Source organism: Rhinolophus sinicus, linkage group LG16 (assembly GCF_036562045.2).
Source record: "Rhinolophus sinicus isolate RSC01 linkage group LG16, ASM3656204v1, whole genome shotgun sequence".
NCBI lineage: Eukaryota > Metazoa > Chordata > Mammalia > Chiroptera > Rhinolophidae > Rhinolophus > Rhinolophus sinicus.
In genome coordinates this window covers 38,814,207-38,838,510 of record NC_133765.1, presented here as the reverse complement: position 1 = coordinate 38,838,510, position 24,304 = coordinate 38,814,207, and the positions used below count along the sequence as shown (strand labels likewise).

Below are 24,304 nucleotides of genomic sequence, written 5' to 3'. Positions count from 1 at the left end.
AGATACGGCCCAGGCCCCTCGTGTGGGAGGGACGGAGACTCTGCCAGCACTGGGCCCTTCCCTGCAGCGTGTGAGCGCCTGGTGAGCTTAGGGGGCGCCAGCCTGGTCCAGGATCAAAGCTCACACACAGGTCAGCTACTCCCACCCGTGCCCAGCCCCTATTTACTCCGCCATCTCTGCCTCCACCCAGGTTCCAGGAGCACGGCAGGCAGGGCCAGAGGAAGCCCCAGGCACTGGAGGCAGTGCCAGTCTGTGCCAGGACCTGCGGGCCCTGGTGACAGGTGAGTGGAATGGAGGTGGGGACAGGCGGGGACACCAGGCCCTGCTGCCGGGGCTGGGACGTCTCATCTCCCTCAGCTCTCAGGGGCTGGAGTGGCAGTTTCCAGAACTGAGAACCAGAGTCTCGCTTTGGACGGTGCAGGCTGAGCCCTTTCTGCAGGAAGCAGCTGGGAGAGACATCCTCCCTCTCTTCCCGCCCCCCACCTGAGCCCCAAATTAGACCAGTGCAGGTCAGCTCCTGGGCACAAAGTAGGTGCAGGAGGGTGGGCCGACCTGAAGGGCAGGCCCCACATGTCCCTGTCCCAGAGAGCACACGCCCCTGGTGCCCACACCAAGCCAGGCACCCACAGCAGCATGGGGTGGGGCCCCTGTGGGGCAGGGACTGCCGAGGAGCTGGGGCCCTGAGGGCTGAGGCGGGAAGGCAGGCCAGCCCGGGGCCACCTGTAGGGACAGACACCAGTGCCTGGAGCAGTGCACACTCAGACCCAGTGCAGAGGTGCCGAGAGCCCAGGTGGCCGAGGCCCACATCCTGGCCCAGGACAGCGGGCTGGGACGGATGTGCTGGCCTGTGCTTACCCCGGGAACCGGGCTGAAAGGCTTTCGTCCTGCTCCCGGCCCGGCCACTGGCTTCATGTAGGACCTGCAGAGCCCAGCGTCCGTCAGCACAGCCGAGGGGCCAGCCTTAGCTGCCTCCCTCCGACAGGCCACACACCCCGTGCCCAGCGGTTCTGAGATGAGGGCAAGCGCCCTGGCTGTTCGCTGGACACAGAACCGGCTCCAGGAAGCCGGACCTGGACTCAGCCTGAGGGCCACCCAGCGACTTCTCGGGGTCCCACAGCTTGCTGAGCCTACCCATCCACCGGACAGAGGGCACCCTGCACCCCAAGTGCTCCCAGCCTCTGCCCCTCCCCCAGTCCTGCAGCCCCAGGGCTGTGACATGTGACTCCATCGGTCCCTCCCCAAGACCACAGCCTCCGCCAGACCTTTGGGAGGACGTTCTCACTGGGCGACGCTACCTTCCTGCAAGGGTCCCAATCTCCCTGCTTCTGGGAGGTCTGGCCCTCCCTCCACAGTGAGTGGGGAGGCCCCCACTGCACCCCAGCTGAACAGGCCTCAGGCCCAGATGGACCCACCGACTGGCCTCTGGGAGCCCTGCCTGCCAACAATCGCCAGGAGTGTTTTATGAGAAAGCATTAGATTTTATTTCCCAGCTAAACAGCTACGTTAGTGGGAACACTGCTTCCTTGGTTGGGGAAGAGCCGAGGTTGCTCAGACATGCCAGGCAGAAATGTCTGGCTGACATTTTTCATCGGACAAGCTTATACCACTCCTGGGGCTGGACCACGGCGGGCTCCGAGGGTGCCTTCCGGGAGGATGACCCCTGGGGTGAGCACGGTCAGCAGCCAACCGCCTCCTGCCCGAAGGGGGAGGACCCCTCTAGAGGGCTGGCTTTGCCGAGGCTCCCTGTGGCCCAGTGGGCGGCCCCAGGCCCAAGCCCTCTCCCTCCAGCTGGGGAGTCCTGTGCTCCTGACTCCATCTTAGCACCTGCCTTCCCGGGACCCCACAGCTGCTCCCGCCAGGCTCTGTCCTGAGGGATTCGGGTCCCTGACTGTCCAGACACCTGTGGACAGGAGCTGTTTCTGACCCATTTTACACGAGGCCGGGGCTCAGAGCAGTTCAAGAATGAGCAAGACGGTGTTGAAAACCCGCATGTCCCCTGCCTGTCATCCCCCCTCCAGTCCAGGCTGACCCCAAGCCCTCACCAGGGACACCTAGGCAAGGCTTCTGAGGACTGGGAGGGACAGGGAGGATGGTCCAGCCCCACTGGGCCCTTCACGGCCAGACTAGAGCTGAGGATGGGGCCAGCCTGTCCCCACGCCGATGACCAGCGACCTCAGCTGCAAATCGTCATTGTAGGCTTCGCTGAGCCGAGTCCTTCCAGCCAGTCGCTGAACCTGGGGTCTTGGGGAGCCCTGAACCACAGGACCCAAGCATTGTCACATTTCTTGGAAGGAGTGGGTCCACTTCAGGCACAGTTGGATCCAGAAGCATGAGGAGCTATCAGAGCCTGGCTTCTCTCCAAGTGACACGTGGGGCCTGAGCTCTGAGAAGGCATGTTTGTCGTTCGGTCAGTGGCAGCTCCCTTTTCTCCCGGTGGGTGGGACAGAGCCTTGGGGTGCACAGGGACACCCCGGTGCCCTCTCCCATCCTGAGACCCTCTGCTGGGCCCTGCACGGCGGAGACAGGCTTCACAGGCCTAGATAGTGCAGTCAGGGTGGGCACCCTGGAGGCAGAGGCATCCCTGGGCAGCTGGACAGAGAACCCAGCCTTGACAGGACCAGAGCAGAGGCCCTGGTCAATTATCCAGCAGGGACGGACAGTCACACTCCAGAGGCCTGACTGGCTGTGTGAGTCAATCGGCAGTTTCCAGGAAAAGGACATTTAAAGGCATCTCTGCCTCCCATCTGTAAGCCTGGCACCAAGTAGGAGGCCCCTCACTGGGCAGGTGGAATCCTGGAGCCAGGGCTCCAGAGGTAGGTGGGCTGGTAATAGAGGGGGGTGTGGGGGACAGAGAGAGGGGACAGGGCAGGACAGAGAGAGGAGGGCATGGGGACGGGGAAGGGGACGCATCACCAGCGCGTGACATTTCGAGCCAGCACAGATGAGGAGAGCCAGTGCTGAGTCCAGAAGAGGTAACTAGAGATGATTTCCTGCTTTCGGAGAAAAACGAATACCCAGCCTGTAGCCTAAAGGTGAGGGAGCGGGGGCTCCACAGCATCCCCGTGGGAGATGAGCACGGGGCAGCCCCTTGAGTGGTCACAGGTGGGCCGGTCGCCCCGCAGGGAGGAGCATAAGCCAGGCCTGATGGCCTAACGTCCTGTTCCAGGCACCAGGGTGATGACCAGCCCCGCCTGCAAGACGGCTGCTGCTACTGAGTTTTAAATGAAGCCCAGTGACTGGAAGGCAGGAAAATATTTCCTAAGTGTAACTTTTTCTCGGAGTGCCGTCACTACATCTAATAAAAATCACCAGCACAGGGAGGGGCAGTGCCCCTGGCCTGCGATCTCAGCCCCTCCCATGCGGTCCCCCCAGGCCTGCCCCAGCTGCCAGGTGACACAGGAGCGAGTGATGGAGGGAGACACACCCAACGGAAGCCTCCCTGTCATGTCTGCCGCGTGCCATCAGTGACAGCCCAACCCTGGCCAAGACGAGGCGGGAGCTGTGACCAGGAGGGACAAATATGCCACAAACGTGAGAAGAGGAGCGGGCCTGCTGGGGACAGCCACCAGCCCAGCAGCGCAGATGTGGGACAAACCCCCGACTGATGCTGCAGTTGTACTGGTGAGGACCAGTTGTGGTCGGGCCCAGGCAGGGCAAGTGGGGCTTCTGCTGGGACAGCGACTCCAGCCTGGGAACCGACACACAGGGCCCCAGCAAGACCCCCTCCCGGTCCCCAGGAGCTGGTGTGGCCCCACAGGTGACCCCTCTCTCGTCACCTCAGCAGCAATGCAGACTACACATCCCTCTTATCTGCCTGCAGTTTCCATTCCATTCTGGAACTGAACCCGTGACCTGGGACGGCCGCCTCCTCAGGGGCCAGCCGGCACTGGCTTCACCTGCCCGCCCTTCGGAATGTCCACCGGGGCCGCAGCGACTCTGCTACCTGCTCATCCCCGAGGCCTCGCTGCCCAGCACGTGCCTCTATAGAAGCGGCCCCCTTTGTCTCGGGAGCACGTCCTTTCTCTGCACCTCAGACTGGGGATGCCTGCTCACACTGGATTGGGGACAGCGAGCTTTTGAAGACAGGTAAGCCCTTCAGACAGTTCACAGAACCCAACCACAGGCCCAGCGGGAAGCCTGATGTGACCGCCCCAAACTGATGCAAAGTGGGCTCTCCACCCGCGAGGGAAACGTGTCCGTCCCGCAGACCAAGGTCATCTGCACGTCCCAGGACAGGAATCGTTTGCAGGGTGCCCAGGACTTGCAAGTGGCACAAAGGCAGTGAAGACCTCACGCGGAAACGGCCCGAGGGTCCCATGGGACCGCTGCCCTTGCAGAGCTGTTGGCGGCTTTCCACCTTGGCCACGCAAGCAGCTGCAACAGCCAAAGCCACCTCATCACCTGTCCCTTGGCAGACCCCGCTGGAGTCTTCCAGAACCTTTTGGACTGTTTCAGTCAGGACGGTGCTCGGCCATGGGCCCCACACAAACCTCAGCCTGGATTCCAGCCGCCTGAGCAGCAGAGACCAAGCCTGGCTCAAAGTGAATGAGTCTCGTGCTGTCGCAGCTCCATGCAGCCACGGCTCCCGAACAGCCCGCAGCAGGCGGCATGGCTGAGGCACAGGGGCCATGACCTTCACCAGGGGACAAGCTGAGTGATGGGGTGCAGGGTGCCAGCAGGGCAAGGACCAGCCAGTCCAGCGGGAAAGCTTCCGCCAAGCTCCACAGACATTCAGGCAACGCGCCTTCTGACATCTCACTGCCTGCGGCTAACCGGCTACAGGCCAACTGAGTGCACGCGCCTTCGTATCGCCGGGATGCTCCCTGCGTGTCCTCACGTTCGTTAGTAGGGAACGGTGACTTAGTCACCCAGAGCCTCATTCATCTCCTGGCACAAGACATGGCATGAGACGGGGACACAGATGACAGAGGGACACTCCCAGGCACACAGTAGGTGCTCAGTAAACACTGGCTCGATGACTGAACAGGCCCTTTGAGTTTTTCTATAGCTGGACCCAAAGGCACTGAAGCCAGTCAGGGGGAGATGCTGGAGAGTGCAGGGAGGGGGCCCGTGTCCCTGGCTCACAGAGAGCAGGGCACAGCTCGCAGCACCCCGTCTGGACGTGGCAGGAGTGGGGTGGGTCTCTGTCAGGCAGGCTTCCCGTCTCTACAGGGTTGTGTGGTGCTGAGGAAGGAGGTGTGTCTGGGTTAAACTAGAAGAGCTACCTGGAGACACGGGTTGGCTACCTGGGGACGGGGAGGTCACCCAGGCTGGCAACGGCAAGAAGCCACGCTACCCACTGAGAGGACCAGGCTACCCCGTCACCATGGCACCTGGAGGGACTCACCTGGGCGAACCCTAACGGGTAGGGTACCCCTGTCTTCACAAGCACCCGAGAGGCCCCCCATCCTCCTTTCCCACTGTGAGGCCCCCATTGCGGCCCCCCAATCCTGGCATTGGTTCTGGATGCTCAGTCAAGGCTCTGTGTGGATGTGTCCTACTCTGGAGGCGCCTGGGGCTGTGCTCGGCTGGAGGCCAGATGGCAGTGAACTGGCCCTGCCTGTAACTCACCAGGACTTATCACCGCTCACTGCCCACCATGTACCTGGACGCAGGGTGGACCCAGGACAAATGTGTCCTCCGCAGGGTCTGGCCAGGGACGGCCAGCTGTGGCCCTCCCTGCATAGCCCATCACGGCCGACCCGAGGGAGGGGCCACTCCTGCAGCCCCCACACAAGCCCCACCAGGCTACAAGGAAGGGAGGCCAGGTGTAGGGACCTGTGCAGCTGTCGGTAGACACAGGCGCCGTCCCAGCGGGCACAGCCCCAGGAAGGAGCCTGGCCCCTGCCCGCCCACAGCCCACCTGAGTCGCTCTCCTGCAAAACCATTTATTTAGGGGAGGGGCGCCCAGTCAGCTGAGCGTGAAGTGCTGGGCGCAGAGGTCGTCCCGGCGGCCCAGCAGGCCCCGTGCAGGGATGAACTCCAGCGGCATGGCCTCAGGCCCCTTCTTCCGCAGGTCCCGCTCGAACATCTGAAAGACAGATGTGTGGACGCTCTCCGAGGCCCCTGTGCCCGAGTCCCCGGCCCCCGGCCAGGCCCTGCACCCTCACCTCGAACGCCGTGAGCTCCAGGAGCGGTGCGATGCTGACCTCGGGCAGACACAGCAGCTGGTTGATGACACTGGCGGCCTTGGACACCTCGGGGTGGTAATGCCGCTGGAGGGCCTGGGGGCATGCGGGTTGTCACCACCTCTCCGTGGGCAAAGCAGGGGGCAGAGGCCTGGGTTCCCCCAGGAAAGCAGGGTGACGGGGTGGGGGCCCTGGGGCCGTGGGGAGACAGGAGAAGCTCCGCGCATCAGGGGACAGGGGCAGTGGCTCGAGGGGGCAGCCTGGGTGCCCTCACCTGCAGCTCCCACAGGGAGCTCTCCAGGGCTCGGCTCTTGGCTGGGTCCTCCTCGCCAGGGTCATAGGGGTCAGAGTCCAACTCTAGGAACGAGAGGAGTCATGTGCCGGCCGTCCGCACGCTGGCCTCTGGCAGGCGTCATGGTCACGGCCCACTCACCAGGGCCCCTTGGCCGGTGCACGAGGACACGACAGGCCGGGTGTCTGCGCAGCAGGTTGCATATGAAGGGCAGGACCATGAGCAGGGCCTCGGGGGGTGCCGTCAGGGCCAGGCGGGACAGGCGCTTGGCGAAGGCAGCCACCAGGTAGGCGGGCAGGTGGCTGGGCAGGAAGGTGGGCGTGAGGCCCCGCACCGCCCACAGCAGCCGCCAGCCCCCTTCGTGGCTCCAGGCTGCAGCTTCGTGGGGACTGGCGGCCCTGCGGCTGTGGGAGAGCCGGGAACCCTGCCCCTCCTGGATACTCACGAGGACGACAGGAAGAGGTCGGCCAGGTGGAAGAAGCGAGCCCGGTATTTGACGTGGAAGATGGATGGATCCAGGAGACCGTAGAGCTTCTGGTAGAAGTTGGGGTACTCCCTGGGGGTGTGGGGGTGTGAGGGGGTCAGGCACGTGGGATGGAAGCACGCAGCAAGCAGACAGGTCAGGGCCCCAGGGAACCACAGCCCCCGGGGCTCAGTACCCTCCCCTGGGGAGGTCCAGTGCGCTCCCCAACGCTCTCCTGACCCCTGGGCAGAGCAGGGCCTTGTCTGGATCCAGGAGGGACACACAGGCAGGGCTGGGGCAATGGAGGGGCCTGCACACCCCACGTTGACACTCACAGGTTATGCTTATGGATCAGGATGAAAAGTCCATTCAAGGCCAAGAGGCTGACAGCTCCCCCTGCAGACAGACACACGGCTGTGGAGGCCCAGCCGACCTGCACCCCCAGCTCGGGAGCCCCCAGCACGCACGTCGCTGGCCGGCCGGGCCCACCCCGCAGCAGGGTCCCCTGCTCACCGATGTCATAGGCGCGGGTCAGGAAATCGATCATGAGGCTGGGCTGGGCCAGGTGCGGCAGGATGGAGTCGTGCATGACCACTAACACCTTCTTGCACAGGCTGAGGGGCAGCTGGGGGGAGGCGCAGGTCAGGGTGCAGCCTGCCCCACCCCACCAACCGCATGGGCCAGGGGCCCAGACCCGGCTGCTGCTGCCCCGACCCGCCCTACCTTGTGCTTCAGGAAGCCGAGCCACATCAGCTGGAAGGCCTTCCTATGCTCCTGTGAGGGGAGACGGGGGTACAGGCTGCACACGCCGCCCCCCACTCCTGGTGCAGATGAGTGGGAGCACCTGGAGCCCGAACCCTGGAAACCCTGACAAAACTCCCGCACCGCCGCAGAGGAGCAGATGGGCCCACCGCAAGGACACGTGACCCCGAGGGGCTGAGAGGTTCCCGGCAGGCCACCTGATCTTTGGGAGCCAGGTGCCTGCAGGCCTCCTCTCCCTCGGGTCCCATGATGCTGGGGCTTGTCTAAGCTGGGAAAGAGGCAGTACCCCAAGATAAGGCCTGTCCCGGGAGGCCACCTGCCCCCCGAATGTCTCACCTTCAGATGAGTGACCTTCCATTTGTCCGACAGCTCTGCAAGGAAGGCGGGAGGGGACGGAGGCTCGTCAGGCTGTGAGGGTGCCGAGCCATGTGCCTTGCCCACCGCCGGCCCAGCCCGGACACTCACGCGCATGCTTCACGTAGAAGCTGGAGACGTCACTGTCCTGGTGGGGCAGGCTCACGGCAGCCAGCAGCGTGAAGGCGTTGTTCCAGAAGGTGAGGGGCACCTGCCAGAGCCTGCGTGAGCGCCCAGACTCCACCCACACACTGCTTGTGCCCTCCCTGCATGGGACCCGGCCAGCTCACCTCAGGGTGCCCGTCTGTGACCCGGGCCACGGTGTCGGCGGCGGCCTGCATCGTGTGGTAGCGGATGTCGTCGTGTTCCAGGTACTCCCGGAACTGGGACAGGAGCAGCGAGTGGTCCTCCTCCTGGGACAGCAGGCCTCCCACCACCGACTGGGTACAGGCAGAGCAGTGAGCGTTTTTCCTACCTGGGACTGAGCTCACAGAGCAGAGTCCGGGCGGGCTGTCACAGCCCCGACGAGCAGGGGACTGCCCAGGGAGACCCTGAGCTGGCAGCCTTCCCCTTCCCGCAGGCGGGATATGGCAGAAGCATCACACTTAGCAGCCACCTGTGCCACCACAGACCTCCCTGCTCTGGCCAGTAAGGTCCCCAAAGCCTCCTGACCCCTGGGCAGAGGAGGGGCCTGGCCTGGGTCAGGGAGGGGACAGGGGAGGGACAGAGAGGCAGGGCCCCCCACTGCACCCTCACCTTGAAGAGCTGGCGGGGAAACAGGTAGTTGCCCTCCCACTTGGGTTTCTCCAGGGGGTGCATTCCTTCCAGCTGCACAAACTTCATGAGTGTACTGAGGGCCAGCTCCTAGGAAGAGGACAGCAAAGTGGCTGCAGGGTCCCAACAGCACGTCATCTTCCCTGCAGACTGACCCACAGGGTTCTCCTGGCCTTTAGGCCTGAATACCCACAGGTAACACAATGTAAGGGTCATTGGACAGGACAGAGCCACCCATCAGAAAACTAGCCAAGAAAGGGAAGAAAGTGTTCTTACCTACACAGGAAGTGTGGAAAGACACCTGCCCGAGGCACGCCCCAGGTGCCTTCCCTGTGCAGCGAACCTCAGGGCTGAGCGTGTGAAAACGCACAAGGATGAGAGGCAAGGCCAAGGACCCGGAGACTCACCTTGACCTGGAACGAGGAGTGGGCCAGGAGCTCCACCAGGCGGTTGCAGCAGCTCTGGTAACGATGCCTCATCCACACCTTGTACTTCCGTGTGGGCCCCTGGGATCCTGTGGGCGGGGCACGGTGGGCGGGGCACGGTGGGCGGGGCATGGTGGGCCGCCCACATCAATGCCCACGCATGCCAGACTAGACACTAGCGTCTACTGAGCCCGACCAGGGAATTCAATACAAACTGTGGCCCTAGACCTGGGGTGGGATCAGTACAACGCCCCAGCCAGGAACAGAAGCTGCTACCCCAAGGATACGGTCCCCATTCTCTCACTTTTCCCCAAGACCTGGACATGCCAAGAATCAGGACACTAACCCCAACTTTGTATGGTACTGACAGTCAATATTAAACAGCATCAAGTCCCACAAATGGTATACAACACACACAAAAATCACGCGTTCTTCAGTCTTTATTAAATCCATCCTACCCATCCACCCAAGCCCAACCATCCGTCCTCACGGTGGGCAAGGTGTACCTTGCCACCTCGATGAGGTTTTGGGGGGGCTCATCCCATGTTGACAAGGTGTCTCCCTAACCTTGCTAGAGATGAGGCCCTGGGCCCGTCAGGGGCTCACCTGCCATGACGGTCTCCTCAGGGGGCAGCTGTCCCACAAACAGCTCTTCCCGCTCCAGCAAGGCCCCAAAAAGGCGGCTGCATGCGCGCACCGCGTCCTGGATCTCCTCCTGGTCCTCAGACTGCGGGGAGAGGCCGATCGCAGGGTGCCCCGCCACGCCGGGAGCGGTGGCCCTACCCGCTTTCTCCACGGGGATCCCAGCCCCACCACACCTCCCTCACCCCCACCCGGCGTGACCCTCCCACCCGGGAGCCCTGCGAGACGAGAGAAGACTCCCGGTAAAGTCCCGAACCCCGCCTTGCCAGGGTCTGCCCGCGTCCGAGCCCAGGACCCACCGAGCCCGACCCCGCGACCCCGTCGCGACGCCCGCCACGCGGCGCGCCCACCTGCAGCACGGCCAGGATGTCGAACACGGCGTTGGCCTCGCCGCGGCTCGCCAGCACCGCCTCCAGCAGGCGGCCCAGCGCCCGGCGCGCGTCGCCCCGGCCGTCCCGCTCCATGCCGCCGCAGCCCCACGCGGACCCACCCGCACTCCCGCGCCGCCGCCCGGCGCGCCACTGATGTCACCGCTCCGCGCCGGGTCGCGCGTCACACCGCCGGCGCCGCCCCACCGCGCGCCGGTGACATCACGGCCCCGCCTCCGCCGTCGCCGCGGCGCGCGGGGCAGGAGCAGCGCGGGGCAGGAGCAGCGCGGGGCAGGAGCCGCGTGTGGCCGCAGGCATGGCGCTCTTCCACGTCGCGCGGTACACGGGTCCCGAGGCGGCCGCGGCGGAGGCCGAGGCGGACGGCCGTGCCCGCGCGCTGCTCGAGCGGCTGCAGTGCCGGGCCCGAGAGCGGCAGCGGCAGCGGCAGTCGCGGCAGCAGGAGCCCGAGGAGGCCACGCCGGCCGCGGGGTCGGCGGGGAAGCGGCGGCGGCGGCCCCGCAGATCGCGGAGGCGCCAGAGCAGCGGGACGCCCGGGAGCCCGCAGGCGCCGCGGAGCAAGCGGCGGAAGGCGGCCGGCGCGGACGGCGGCGCAGGTGGGCCCGCAGGGCGGGCGCGCGCGGCCCTGGGCCCCGGTCCGCGCGAGGCTGACGCGCCGCCCCTGCCTCGCTTCTGCCCGCAGACAGCAGCGAGGAGGCGCCGGGGGACAGCAGCGTGGACGCCGAGGCTGCGGGGCCGGAGGAGGCCCCAGGCGGACGGCCCCCCGACGAGGCTTGTGCGCCCCCAGCACGGGCCTTGGTCCTGGGGGCGTTCGGGAGGAGCAGGGCGCCTAAGGTGAGCACCCCGCGGTGGGACGCCTTCGGCTGCTGCGCTTGAGCCGGGCTCGGGGGCGGAGGCTGCCGGGCCGCGAGGCTGTTAACCCCGCGGGCGTTCCTGGCGTAGTTGGGGGGATGGCGCCCGCGCCTCGTGGGCGCTGGTAGTGTCAGAAGTGAACACCTTCACAGCGCAAGACCCGCACCTCAGCTGGGCATCTTGCAAGGTTTTTGAAGCGGCTGGAATCGGCGCAAACAGCGTTTTTACCTTAACTCGTAAAAGTTCTCCGTGAACGAAAAGAAGGCTGGAACGACCTTTGTAGATGTAAGAGTTTTTATTGTTGTTCTCATCTGAGGACACTGCTGAGAGCAGAGCTCCAAGAACTCTTGAGACAATGTCTGACTTGAGAGCGCCGCGATGCCATCGCACAGACGCAGGCGAAGGAAATTACTGCTGTGCACCTGCAGCTTTAGTTACTACCTGCGTTCCAGGAGTAAGAGTTTTGCATCACTGGAGAGAATATACGGATACGTAGGTCGTCGAGCACCCGTAGTCGGTGGGAAGGGTTGTGGAAGTCATTATTGGTATGTTTTTATCAGGATGTAGAAAGAACAGGCGCTGTACCAGTGAACCCCAAAATGTTTCCCGTACCATTGTCAAGTGAGTCATCTCCCCTCCCAGTGAGCCTGAGTGTCCATGAGACTTCCCAAGCATCTGGGTCTTGTGCTGGCGGTGTGTTTGGGGGTTTTAGCCATCCCTGCCGTCCCTTTTGAGGTGGCCCATTGATTTATTTTATTACCCAACCTGTACCTCTCCACAAAAACATGGTTGAGAATTGTGGGGGAAGAGACACTAGAACACATTGGGCAAGGAGCCAGGGGGTTTCTGCTGCGTTCCCATTTGTCACCTTTTTTAGTTTTCTATTATGTGTGTTTATAGCCACACAATGTTCGTCTCTCTCTTTCACTTATTTGTCTGCCAGGGAGATTATTAGGAAGCTGTTCTTGAAAATGTTCTCGTAAAGTGAGCCATTTATCCCAGGTTTTAAAGTCAAGGTGTCCGGACAAATCAGAATCAAGGGATATGCCAAGCCTGAGCTTGTTCCTTAAAGCAGCTCCTAGTAGAGAACCAGACCTTTCATTGTAACGAAAACATGAAGACCATTCCTAGGCATAGAGGGATGGGTCTGACTTACCTTGTTGGTGTTTCAGGAGTAAATCTCTAAGTTACTTAGCTGATCAGGCTTGGGGAGACAGACCCCACTCCCTGAGGAAGCCCTGCCCAGTGTCCGCGACGGCCAGTTCTCCTGGGGCGCTGGCAGGGAGATGGGCGTCTCCACCTTCCTCGGAGCAGCAGGCTTGTTTCACCGTCCTTTCTTCCTCACGACCCTGCTAATTTCCAGTGTCCTTCTCGGGGTGCCAGCTTGTTCACAGTAAGAACAGGCTCGTGGGGCAGGCGTGGATGTGGGCTTTCTCATGGCCTCATTAGATGACTATTGGAGTGTGAATTCCTAACTTTTGCTCCCTGTTTTGAGTAGTTTTACATAGCGGATGGCCAGACGTCCGACTACATTGGTACATACTGTGGCCCAGCCTAGGTTACATCATTTTGTTAAGGCGACAAGTTGTTTGTTTAGCCCTTTTAAAAAAACTGGATTGATCAAGGAGTCATGTGATGATTTTGGAGGCTGGTGGTGGCATTCCTGAGTATGTTTCACGGCCTTTTCACGTCTTGTAAAGACATTAGACACTGTCTCATCTGGCCACTGTTCACATGGTTGGATTTTAGCCCAGTCAGTAGTTTTAGGAAAAATTCTGGGATGGTCTCATGGAAGCGTTAGCAATTTCTCAGCTTCGGTTTTCCTCTAGGGGGTTTCCCCACCTGCCTGATTTAACCACTGCATTGCTTTGCTGTGGAGGAGGGAGGAGGGTCCCATATTGTATAAAAATGCAACCGATTTCTGGATAATTTTGTATCCTGTCACTTTACCGAATTCATTTATCAGTTCTAAAAGCTTTTGGTGGGATTTTTGGGGTTCTTTGTGTACAGTATCATGTCATCTGCAAACAAGGACAGTTTTACTTCCTCCTTTCCAATTTGGATGCTAGTTAAAGTAGTACCTCGGTTTTCTAACGTCTCAGTTGACGAACATTTCGGTTTATGAATGCTGTAAACCTGGAAATAAATGCTTCGGTTTTTGAACACGCCTCGGAAGTCGAACATGTCTCGTGGCTTCCGCTGAGTGCAATATCCTGAGGTCTCGCTGTCGGCTGTTTTCGAACGTTTCAGAACTTGAATGGATTACGTTCGAAAACCGAGGTAGCGCTGTATTTGTTTTTCTTGTCGACTCCCAGTGCTCTGTTGACTAAAAGTTGTGAGAATGGGCCTTCTTGTCTTGTTCCTGATCATCAGGGGACCGCTTTTACCTTGTCCCCAGTGAGTATGACGTTAGCTGAGGGTTTGTCACCTATGGCCTTTATTATGGTGAGGTAGGTACCCTTCATGCCCACTCTGCAGCGTTTTTATCATAAATAGATGTTGGATTCTGTCAAACACTTTTTCTGCATCTGTGGAAGGTTTTTATCCTTCATTTTATGTGGTGTATCATGTCAGTTGGTTTGTGGCTGTTGAACCAGTCTTGCATTAGGGAACAAATCCCACTTGATCACAGTGTGTGATCTTTTGAACGCACGACTGAGTTCGGTTTGCTAATGTAACCCTGTGCGCTGACCCACCTAAGAACAAGACGGGAGATTCCACCAGGTTCCTGGGCTGGTCGTCTCTGTCTTAGCAGGAGGTTTTCAGGAAACACGTGCGCTAACGGCCCCTGGGATGCTGAGGATTGCCATGACCCAGGCGACAGGCTCAGCTGGGTGCACGGGGCACTGCTGTTGGTGCATGTGCGGAGGTCCCTGAGTGATGTGTCAGGCAGAGGCCCTGAGGCCGCAGTGAGCTTGGTGTGAAGTAGGTCATGTGACTGGGCTGCAGCCAGTGATGGGAATGAGGTCAGGCAGGCGAGTGCCCGGCCTCGGGGGCCTTGGGGTGTTCTCGCAGGTGTGAGGGGAGGCCCCAGGTGGATCTGCTCCGGGGAGTGGCTCCTTCAGGTGTGCTTCCTGGTTCCTGAACAGGCTGTGTGGGACGTGGGTTGGGGGAAGCCAGGGCTCTGGGTAAAGCTTGTCAGTCTCCTGGCAGCCTCTTCAGCCCAGGTCCTGGGGCCTTGCTTCCCTGGCCAGGCGGCTAAGGAACGGTCGCCTGGCCTCTTTCCCGCATCCTTTGTGGCAGGTCCGACCTTTCCTGCCAGCGTGGCTGGCTGAGCCAAGCTGTGTCGGAAAGAACGTCACTGAAGACCTGGTGCCCATTGAGGACATCCCCGAAGTCCACCCTGACCTGCAGAAGAAGCTGCGGGCACATGGCATCTCGTCCTACTTCCCAGGTGCCCAGCCTTGGCCAGGGACCGGGTGCCTCCAGCACAGGCGGCGCTTCCTGACGCTGCTTGCGGCTCCGGTGGCCCCTCGGGGAGAGTCACAGCCAGGCCTCTGCCTGTGCTGGGGGGTGCCCCTGCCCAAGTGTGACTGGCCTCTCGCCTCCCTGTCCAGTCCAGGCTGCGGTCATCCCCGCTGTCCTGGAGAGCGTGGCCAGCGGGTTTCTGGTGGGCAGAGGCGGCTACCAGCCCAGTGACCTCTGTGTTTCTGCCCCAACGGGCAGTGGGAAGACACTGGCTTTTGTCATTCCTGTGGTGCAGGTGAGTGTGAGGACCCACCTGCAAGTGGGCTAGGTGGGCAGGGAGCCGACCTTGCTGACGTGGGTGGCCCTGCTCCCCCACGGCCCCCTCCCCCACGGGCCCTTCTTCCCACAGGCCCTGCTGCCGCGAGTCGTGTGCCAGGTCCGCGCCCTGGTTGTGTTACCCACCAAGGAGCTGGCCCAGCAGGTATGTGGACCCCGGGCCTGGGGTCAGACCGAGTGCTTGTCCCTGAGACGTGCCTCAGCTCAGGCCAGTGACACCCTTCTTCTTCCAGGTGAACAAAGTGTTCAACATCTACACAGACGCCACCCCTCTGCGCGTCGCCCTGGTCACCGGGCAGAAGTCGCTGGCCAGGGAGCAGGAGAGCCTCGTCCAGAAGACGTAGGTCCTGCTGGGCTGTGGGCTCTGGGGCAGCAGGCTCGGCCGGTGCACAGGGGCCAGGCACGTGAGCCCCCAGCCCGAGGGAGTGGCGGCGGCACCAGGGTCCGTGGGGGCTCGCGCTGAGTTTCTCCTGCTCCGCAGAGCCGACGGCTTCCGCTGCCTGGCTGACATAGTGGTGGCCACCCCAGGCCGCCTGGTGGACCACATCGACCAGACGCCGGGGTTCAGCCTCCAGCAGCTCCGCTTCCTGGTGGGTTGCCCACCCACCCAGAGGGGGCTGGGCTTGGGGCGAGTGCCGACCTCGGCCACTGGACAGACCCCAGGCCTCCTGCTCCCACAGGTCATCGATGAGGCCGACCGGATGATGGACAGCATGCACCAGTCCTGGCTGCCGCGGGTGGTGGCGGCTGCCTTCCCGAATGACGGGACCAAAGGTCCCTTTGCTCTGTTCCAGAGGAGGCAGCTCCAGGCCGTGACTGCTGCCAGGTACCTGGTCCCGAGCTCTGCTCTCGGTGGGGTACCCCGAGCACAGCAACTCCTGGTCTGGGCTTAGGAGGCAGCTGGCCAGGCCACGACTGCTGTTCCAGTGCCTGCTCCTCTTCCAGCACTTGCTGTCCCCAGATGCCACTGCAGAAGCTGCTCTTCTCAGCCACCCTGACCCAGAATCCCGAGAAGCTGCAGCAGCTCGGCCTCTACCAACCCCGGCTCTTCTCCACGGGGCTGGCTCATGGGGACCGCGGAGACGCCAGCGAGGACGTGGACTCGGGTGGGAAGTACACCTTCCCCGTGGGGCTCACGGTGAGTGGGGTGCACAGTATGGGGGGGCGGGCCCAGGTGCCGGGGCCCTGCCAACCCTGTGCTGTGCCTGCAGCACCACTACGTGCCCTGCAGCCTGCGTGCCAAGCCACTGGTTGTCCTGCATCTCATCCTGGACATGAACTTCTCGAGGGTTCTCTGCTTCACCAACTCCCGCGAGAACTCCCACAGGTGAGGCCCGGGGGTGGGGGTCGGGCAGAAGGCTGGCAGGTTCCAGCCCTGACCACGGCTTTGCCCACACAGGCTCTTCCTGCTGGTCCAGGCCTTCGGGGGTGTGACGGTGGCCGAATTCTCCTCCCGCTTCGGGCCTGGCCGGAGGAGGACAGTTTTGAAGCAGTTTGAGCAAGGAAAGATTCAGCTGTGAGTGCCCGGGCAGGGTGCTCCTTCCGGGGGTGTCCGTTCCCCCTCCCCGGGCAGGGCCCACAGCCCTTCTTGTCCCAACAGCCTCATCAGCACAGACGCCACGGCTCGTGGCATCGACGTGCAGGGCGTGCAGCTGGTGGTCAACTACGACGCCCCCCAGTACCTGCGGACCTACGTGCACCGGTGAGGGCGGCCGTAGGGGGGCCTGCAGTGGGGCGGCCCTCACCAGGCCCCTCGGGCTGGGGACCCACTCGGGAGCTGTCTGCTTGCTTTCAGGGTTGGAAGAACCGCCCGTGCTGGGAACACCGGACAGGCCTTCACACTGCTCCTCAAAGTGCAGGTCAGGCCGTGGCGGCCTTGGCGAAGGGTGGGGGTGTGGAGGAGCCCCTTCTCACTTGGCTGCTTCCCTCTAGGAGAGGAGGTTCCTGCAGATGCTGGCTGAAGCCGGGGCGCCCGAGCTGGAGCGTCACGACGTGCCCAGCAAGCTCCTGCAGCCGCTGGTCCCGCAGTACGAGGAGGCCCTGGCCCAGCTGGAGAGGGCCGTCAAGGTGAGGGCCCACACTGAGGCTGCGCGTCGTCACAGCACACGGGTGGGAACGGCTGGGCTCCGGGGGTGCAGACGACTGAGGGGGAGCCCTTTCCTGTCCTCCCGTAGGAAGAACGAAGGCAGAAGGCTGCCTAGGCAGGGGCTCGAAGGGCAGCTGGGACCCAGCGACCTTCCTGTGCAGCAAGGTGTGTGCCCCTGCTGGATTAGCCGCCGCTCTGGAAGGATCCTGGGTACTGGCTGCTGGATGTGTGAGCAAACGACAGGGATTCCTCGAGTTTCGGGAAGGGGCCTTCCGCCCCCAGCACATGTCCTCAGGCCGGGCGCCTGGACATGAAGACCTTTCGTCGCTGCACCAGGCCTGCTTGAGACCGTCAAAAGCACACAAGGTCGGGCTCCGATCAGGTGCTTTTCTTGGAAATGGGGCTTTAGTAAACTTGTTGGCACTACCGCAGAACTGACGGATGGCGTCTCCTGTGTGGCTGGGCATGGGCTGCTCCGAGTCCGCCCTGTGGGCTGGGAGGTGGCATTGTGTAGGAGCCCTTCCCTCCCTGTCATAGCCGACCCGGAAGGTGTCAGCATCTTCGCAGGTGTCACCACAGACCAGGAAACAGCTGTGGGGTCACCACCAGGCTGCCCGACACACTCGCAGCACGAGCTGCTTCGTCATGAATGTAACTGAAATGTTTTTAAGAAGGCTCTTTCCTGAAGTTTATATGCTAATGTTAAGACAAACTTAATAAAAATGAACTGGTTTTTTAATCTCTGCCTGAAAGTACGTTATTCACGTCAGCAGAAGCACCTGAATGCAGGTCTTGGGTTCCATGGGACGGCTGTCACCCCAGCGGTCACAGGGCAGCTCCACGTTACGAGTCCGGCAGTGAGGCGTCTGGGAAACCAGGAAACATTTCAGTTGTGGCTCTTGAGTCCTGAGGGGCGGGGGCTCTGGTTTGTGCCCCCCCCCCCCAGCCTCCAGGCCTGTCAGTCCGGCTGTGGGACTGTCCTAGGTGTGACGAGCAGGAGCAGGATGGGCCGGTGCATTCTCGCTCCGACACGGGGGTGCGTTGTACTTCCTGCTTGCCGTCAGGCCGCCCCTCAGCTGGCACGGCGGGGGCTTTGCCAGTGGCCAGAGCCTGCCCTGGACCCAGCATCTGGGGAGGCAGTGGTCACTTTCCAGTGGGCCTCTGACGCACCTGACCCTCTGTGTGTGATGGGTGTCAACCAAGGACTTGATGCTCTGCTGTCACACGGCTGAGGACAGGTGAGCCCTCCAGGCGCTGAAGTGGCCTTGGCCAGTGGGTGGCCGGTGCTGAACCAGGAGCCCCCTCTGAGCCGCTTGTCACCAGGAAGCACAGCCCTGTCCCTGGTCTGCTCTTGGCCAAGGAAGGGCAGGTGATGAGTGGGCGTGCACACCCTCCCACGAACACCAGCCGTTTCAAGTCTGGGAGGTGTGCTGAGGGCACCCAGGAAGTGGGTGGCATACACCTGGGAGGAGGGGCGTTCCAGCCCTGCCGCCACCCAGCTCAGTGGGACAGACGGACGCGCTGCTGCCGTCAGAGGGGGGGTCACCCAAGGACACTGGCCAACAAGCCAGGAGCAGCGCCAGCCACTAGAAAACACATCAAACCTCACCCGCGGGGCGGCCGTGTGGCTGGAGAAGGGACGTCCGGACGTGTGCACGTGAGCACAGCAGTATTGTACCCCCAAGGAGCGGCAGCAGAGGTAGGTCCCGTCGGCCCTGTGGATGAAGAGATGTGGCGAGTGTAAGCGGCAGGACGCACCAGGGGGCCACACGCACGGACGGACTGGGGGACGTCCCAGCGGCAGGAGCCACGCACAAGGCTAGTCCCAGGGGACCCAGCCCGTGGGGGGCGGGGCGGGCCAGCAGCCGCCAAGGGGCACGGGGCCTCCTTTTGGGACGACAAAGTTCTCAAATGGAGGAGTGACCTGCCCAGCGTGTGACTCTGCTCAGTCAAGCCTGGTGAGCACACGCAGTCCCTGGGTGACACCAGGCTGCTGCCCTCAGCTGGCCTTTTTCTGTGCATTCAGACTGGGGAAGGGATCGGGCCGCTGACTGAACATAGCAGCCGAGCCTTCTGACTTTGGTGATAAAAGCCAGCAGAACACAGCGCTGTGGAGCGGCTGGGCATGTGCACGGCAGGCGGCCCTGAGCCAGTCCCACCAGGGCCTGTGAGCAGCACGGAAGCTGTGTGAGTGCAGGGGACTCCAGTGGGGGCTGGGAGTGAGGACACGGCCCTCACCTGCGGGCTGTGGGCACTGTTGGCCGAGGGCCTGCTGTGGCTGTCTCCAGCTGAATTCCTGAGGGACTTCGGCCACCTTAGTGGAGCAGAGGACGAGGGAGGGAACCAAGGCCCCGTCCCTGTGTCCTCACTGCTCAGGAAGGAAGGATGAACCTCAAGGGGGAGAGTGACCATCAGACAGGAACCGGACATCACCCGTCTCGGCCTGAGGGTGGCCGCTGCCCCTCACTTTGACCTCGAGGGAGGGACAAGGCCTACCTGCCAATCCCTCTGCTGGGTCCCTGTGGCCTGGGCACCTGGGGCGCGGGCGGGGTCAGAAACGGCCTCTTCGGGGCAGTTGGAGCACATGCATCACCCTTTGCTTCTGGCCCAGCTGCTACTGGGTACTTATCTGGGAAAGCAAAAGCCAGACGTTAGAAGAGGGAGCGTGACAGGCATGGACCTGTGGGGTGACAAGTCACGTCACCCCACAGCAGGACTGGGAAGAGGAGACTCCGGCCGGCAGGTTGACAAACCGACACCACAAAGGTGGGGGACCAGGAGCCAGAAGTACTTGTGAGGCAGCTGCAGGGACAGCGTGGGGACAGGGAGCAGCGGGGCAGTGACCTCCCCACCCGGCGGCTCAGTGGCAGTGTTGTGAGGAGAGCAAATGAGTGCATTTGATTCATTTGCATTAGGCTGAGGAAATGGTTTTCCAAAAGCACACTTAAACCAGAGAGGCCCTGTTTTCTTAGAGAACCTCCTGCAGCACCTTGCACAGGAAACAGACGAAGGCAAAGGTGCTGTGGGTTAAGTGGGTCCAGACCCGAAACAGCCCGCAATGCTTTCTGCAAAGCGCAGCCTGAAACCCAGATAGGCCTCCACACCCTGAACAGTCAGACGCAAGCTCTGGTCCCAGAGAGCACACCCCGAATCTGGGCAGGACAGACGGTGCCGTCCACCACCCGCTGCCCTCAGCCCGCCTGGACCCCTCGCCCATGGCCACCTGAGTGTACGCGTTGAAGGTGTCATGGAGTTTCAAAGCCTGCACAGCCTCGGGACGTTGGCCATCAGAACCACTTGCCCTGGTCCCCAGCAATGCACTTGTGAGCCTTTGGGCTGCGATCCTAACCCGTGGGGGTTTCCCCACAGCTGCCTGGCCCTGCGTGGGGGACATTGCTGCTGCTGCTGCCGGAACAGCGGGGGGAGGAGGGGGCAGGGCAGGACTGAGGGCTCTGCTGGGCAGCGGTGCCCCTGCAGCTGCTGAGACGGGGAGACAGAAGCAGACAGGATTTAAAAATCCCTCCAGTATGCCTGGATGGAAGCTAAGTGGGTCTCTGTAAGAAATGTAGGCCAGAACTGAAACGTTTTCAAGCAGGACGAGTTACTTCAGATTTCCTTTAACCTATTATTCCAGTGGACATAGGAGTCAGTGAATAAGGTTCATTAAACCCCTGTCCTTTTTACTGTAAGATGGTTCTTAGCAAGTAATTTACACATGACCCAGGAGCTCAGCTCAGGCCACATGCGAGGTGGGACAATTAACTTTGGCTGCCCCGTAAAGAACTGCAAGTACACATGGCCAGCTGGCCCACTCAGAACCCCACGAGAGGAGCGGTGCCGGGCCTGTGTCAGCAGTGTGTCCCTTGTCTCTGCTTTCATATCCCTACACCTGGCTGTCACCTGGGTCGGGTCCCTTGTATTGCCATGGCCTTTGTCTGGGTCTGCGGGAGCCAGGCTGCCAGTGATCATGGCCGACGTGGTGACAGAGGCAGCTGCACGCACCCCTGGGGTGGAGTAGCTGGGGCTGGCTCGTTTGAGAGCCGGCTGGGGAGCCGCCCGCCCTGGGCTGCATGTGGACAGTGGGACCGGGTACTGCAGCCCTGTGGTCTGTAAAATGAACATGAGTGTTGCCTCTGAAAGTTCCCAGCAGAAATCAAACTCTGCTTTTGTAAAACGTCCGTCTGTCCTTCCTCATGTGGTCTAGAGGACAGAAGGGTGTGGCCTAACATATGTGGCTTAATGACATCTACATGGCCACACTGCTCGCCACCAGCGTCCCAGGTGACACCGGCGAGGCCTGTTCAGGGGCAGGAAAGTGGTCCCGGGTGCTGTGTTCACAAGGACAGTCCCACCCACAGGGCCGAAAACCACGCCGAGACCAGGGAGGCTGTGGGGCGGGAAGAGTGTGCTGTCGTCTCCGGCTGCAAGCCATGTACACTGTTCCCATCGTGAGGCCTGTCCCCAGGTGGCAGTTCTGATGGTGCCGCCTGTTCAGGAGACTGATTCCAGGGCGAGAACCAGGACAAGACTCGGTGTGGCCTTTCCGCCTCTGAACTAGCTCACCTCCTTCCTTAGGACCATCATGTCCAAGGACGCTGCTGGTCAGTGGGTACTTGGTGCCTAACGGGACCTGGCCCCGTTTGCTGTCATTCGTTTGTCAGTCAGTCACTAGGACTTGTCAGGGCTCTGGGTGCTCCACTCCCTGCTGGGTCTCGAGTAGGACACAGGCCCAACACCCTTGCGATGCACCATTCCCGAGCCCTGAGATGGGGAGTGCCCTGTGCCGCCAAGGGGTCAGGGGTTTCTCCAGGGCTGTGACCTAATGTCTGCCCTGCACCCAAGAGGAAGGCTCTGAGCAGTAACTGGCCCAGTCACCTGCAAAATGAGTCCACAAAAAGGCCACCCACATAGCGGTTCCTCAGAACCAGGGTAGGTCACACAAAGCACGTTGTACGGTGCCTGGTGAGCAGCCATGTAGCAGGGTGTGATTATGTGTGAGGAATCACCCTGCCTCTCCCTCTCTGTGTGACGCACACAGTTTGCTCACATACCCTCTTACTTTGGCCGGGACCACAGCCTGTGCACTGAGCCTGCTGGTCACGTGCCCCAGCCCTGCTGTACCATGGAGCCAATGAGACAAGGGCTGGGTGACCGCAGGGGCACACCCCCGTGCCAGGGGCTTCCCGAGCAGCAGGAGCACTCACCAGGCCAGCAGTGCTGTCACGGACCTTGCTGCAGGCTGTCCCCACGGAATGTGGCTGTCCTCCCCACGTCTGCGATGGGGTCTCATCTGCTATGGAACAGCCCATTGCAGGGGCTGCTGTCGGCCAAAGCCTAGAAGGAAACCACACGCGCAGAGGCTACTGGAACATTCTCCACATCACAGTCTAGTTTCCTGTAGAGTTAGGTAGAAAATGTGACTGGTATCAGGTCACACAGCGCTGGCAGCACTCCCCGGGACTGACACGCCACTGGAAAGGGGCCATGTCACTCACTACGACTGGCGTGGAACCAGGCCCACGCACATCACCCTACCTCCTGAGCAGTGTGTGCACAGTAGCCGTGTGCCATTTTGCCAGGTGTGGGGCATCTCCACTCACACACATTTAAAGACCTGGTCAGTTTTTAAGACCCCCGTGTATGGGAGTCCTCTGTACTTAGTCCACTGGCCTTCGGTGGTGGCCTGCAGGTGTCATTCAGTGTGCAGTTTACTCTCCAGCCCGCTGGGCTGGTGGGGGAGGCGAATTGTTCACCCAGTTTGACAGATTGGAACCGTCAAGCGACCTGACCAGAGCCCCACGCAGAAGTGGAACCACTGGAACTTTGAATGTTTTGGGAAGAGAACTGAACTAAACCAACGTTTGGGGAGGAAACAAGAAACTGCCACACAGTGTGCTGAACTCAGCTGTGGGAAAGATGAAGTGTCTTTCTAAAATGTGCAATTTACAGTCTTCTGTGCACAAGTGATGTTATCAGTTCTTCCTCTGTATATTGGAAAGGCCTACTGGGGTGGGGGGCGTCTCTCCTGGCAGCAGCCCAGGAAGGGTGGGCCCGGGGAGAGGGGCTGCTGCTGGGAGGAGGCTGCGCCTTTCTCTGGTGTCAGGCGAGGCACTCGGCCCCACCAGAGACGCGCGGGAGGCGTCAGCGACCTCGCAGGCCAGGGCGGGTTGGGGGTCACCGAGGCGGAGGAGGGTCACTGGGGTGTGGGTGACCAGGAGGGGAGTGTGGGGGGGGCCACCGTGGTGGGTGTCACCAAAGCACTTGGCGCGGTGGTCACCACGGTGGGCAACTTCACCATTGGGCGGGGACTGCGGTTGCGGGGGGTTCACGGGGACAACAGGTGGGCAGGGGCCGAGGAGAGCCCCACGCCGCCCCCTCACGCCTGCTGGTACTCAGTCCGTCACTCACCTAGGCTGTCGTGCGCGCGGCAGGGGCGGGTGGGACCCAGCCCACCTGAGCAGACGCGCAGGCGCGACCCCAGTGCGCAGGCGCTGTGCCCAGAGCAGGTACTGGGCCGGAGTGGAGCGGACCAATCGGAGCGGGTGGGCGGGCCGAGGGCGGAGGCAGAGACAGGGGGCGGGGCCTGGGCCAGGGTCTCACAGGGGGCGGGGCCTGGGCCAGGGTCTCACGCGCCACCGGCTCTCTTCTGCCCTGGCCATCGCGGGTTCCACTTCCTTCACTCGTACGTACTTGCCTCGAGCCTTCCATCCGTCCACCCTCCACCAGACGCTGCCTGGTACGCTGGCCAAGCACGTCTAGGCCCTGTCCTGGTAGATCCCACCGTCTAGCGGGAAGGGGCTCCATCGGTAAGGAAACGCAATTAGAAGAGAAGGCAGCGCAGAGAAGGCGGTGGTGGCTGAGTGCCTACTGTGAGCTGGGGAGAGGGTCAGAAATGCCTCACAGGCAGGCCTACTGGGCTCTGAAGACCCACGAGGGTAGTTTCTCTTGCCTGTGACCCGGGAAACGGCCGAAAGTGTCCCTGTTCTCCCTCTTGCTGCATCTACTTGAAAGGGTGAGCTCAGGGGGTCGCCCCAGCTCCAAGCTTTCCGTCTACTCAGGATGCCGTCCAGGCCGCCTGGCCTGACCTCGCCGGCCGTCCAGGTGCTGACCCTTGTGCGTCCTTTCATCATGTGTGGCCTGCAAGAAGGTACCCTTTTCCTCTTTGCTCACAGCTGTAGCTCCAGGGCTGAAACAAGAAACTGCCACACAGTGTGCTGAACTCAGCAAACATCAACTGAGCAAACCAATAATTTCCCCATCTCTCTCTCAATAGCTCTGATTTAAAGGCAAGAGCCAGAGAGCCGCCACTGTTGCTAACGCTGGCAGGTACCGACTGGCTTCCACACAGTAACTGGGCAGGGATAGGACAGAACGGCGGTCCAGCTGGGACGGAGAC

General features: G+C 61.8%; 2 protein-coding genes and 1 long non-coding RNA gene across 3 annotated transcripts; 1 reads left to right on the top strand and 2 right to left on the bottom strand.

Moving 5' to 3' along the window:
* Nucleotides 1-5,874: 5,874 nt before the first annotated feature.
* On the bottom strand, nt 5,875-10,365 carry NOC4L (nucleolar complex associated 4 homolog). Its single transcript, XM_019748716.2, has 15 exons — nt 10,191-10,365; nt 9,805-9,925; nt 9,181-9,287; nt 8,756-8,863; nt 8,290-8,439; nt 8,111-8,210; nt 7,982-8,016; nt 7,607-7,657; nt 7,397-7,508; nt 7,219-7,279; nt 6,866-6,976; nt 6,562-6,722; nt 6,403-6,485; nt 6,111-6,224; nt 5,875-6,031 (listed from the first exon to the last, which is right to left on the bottom strand). The coding sequence occupies exons 1-15, from the start codon at nt 10,302-10,304 to the stop codon at nt 5,912-5,914; spliced, it is 1,548 nt and encodes a 515-aa protein (XP_019604275.2). The 5' UTR covers nt 10,305-10,365; the 3' UTR covers nt 5,875-5,911.
* Nucleotides 10,366-10,482: 117 nt separating this feature from the next.
* On the top strand, nt 10,483-17,645 carry DDX51 (DEAD-box helicase 51). The gene is made up of 15 exons (XM_074321457.1): nt 10,483-10,822; nt 10,909-11,060; nt 14,322-14,472; nt 14,636-14,781; nt 14,896-14,967; nt 15,056-15,162; nt 15,304-15,412; nt 15,503-15,648; nt 15,768-15,960; nt 16,034-16,149; nt 16,222-16,338; nt 16,423-16,524; nt 16,618-16,681; nt 16,755-16,889; nt 16,997-17,645. Exons 1-15 carry the CDS (start codon nt 10,525-10,527, stop codon nt 17,021-17,023), a joined length of 1,935 nt encoding a protein of 644 aa, XP_074177558.1. The 5' UTR covers nt 10,483-10,524; the 3' UTR covers nt 17,024-17,645.
* On the bottom strand, nt 17,625-23,866 carry LOC141569190 (uncharacterized). The gene is made up of 4 exons (XR_012492639.1): nt 23,317-23,866; nt 22,113-22,242; nt 19,405-19,537; nt 17,625-18,623 (listed from the first exon to the last, which is right to left on the bottom strand). It is a non-coding gene; the product is annotated as an uncharacterized LOC141569190 (long non-coding RNA).
* Nucleotides 23,867-24,304: the final 438 nt, after the last annotated feature.

What these genes read in the sequence shown, in the direction of transcription:
- NOC4L (XM_019748716.2), bottom strand. Translation starts at nt 10,304, where the DNA reads ATGGAGCGGGACGGCCGGGGCGACGCGCGCCGGGCGCTGGGCCGCCTG. An exon ending in GACCTCTTCCTGTCGTCCTC is followed by an intron (nt 6,723 to 6,865) that starts GTGAGTATCCAG and finishes CTTCCTGCCCAG; the next exon opens with CCACCTGCCCGCCTACCTGG. An exon ending in GCACCGGCCAAGGGGCCCTG is followed by an intron (nt 6,486 to 6,561) that starts GTGAGTGGGCCG and finishes TCTCGTTCCTAG; the next exon opens with AGTTGGACTCTGACCCCTAT.
- DDX51 (XM_074321457.1), top strand. Translation starts at nt 10,525, where the DNA reads ATGGCGCTCTTCCACGTCGCGCGGTACACGGGTCCCGAGGCGGCCGCG. An exon ending in CGGCGCGGACGGCGGCGCAG is followed by an intron (nt 10,823 to 10,908) that starts GTGGGCCCGCAG and finishes TTCTGCCCGCAG; the next exon opens with ACAGCAGCGAGGAGGCGCCG. An exon ending in CCTTCCCCGTGGGGCTCACG is followed by an intron (nt 15,961 to 16,033) that starts GTGAGTGGGGTG and finishes CTGTGCCTGCAG; the next exon opens with CACCACTACGTGCCCTGCAG.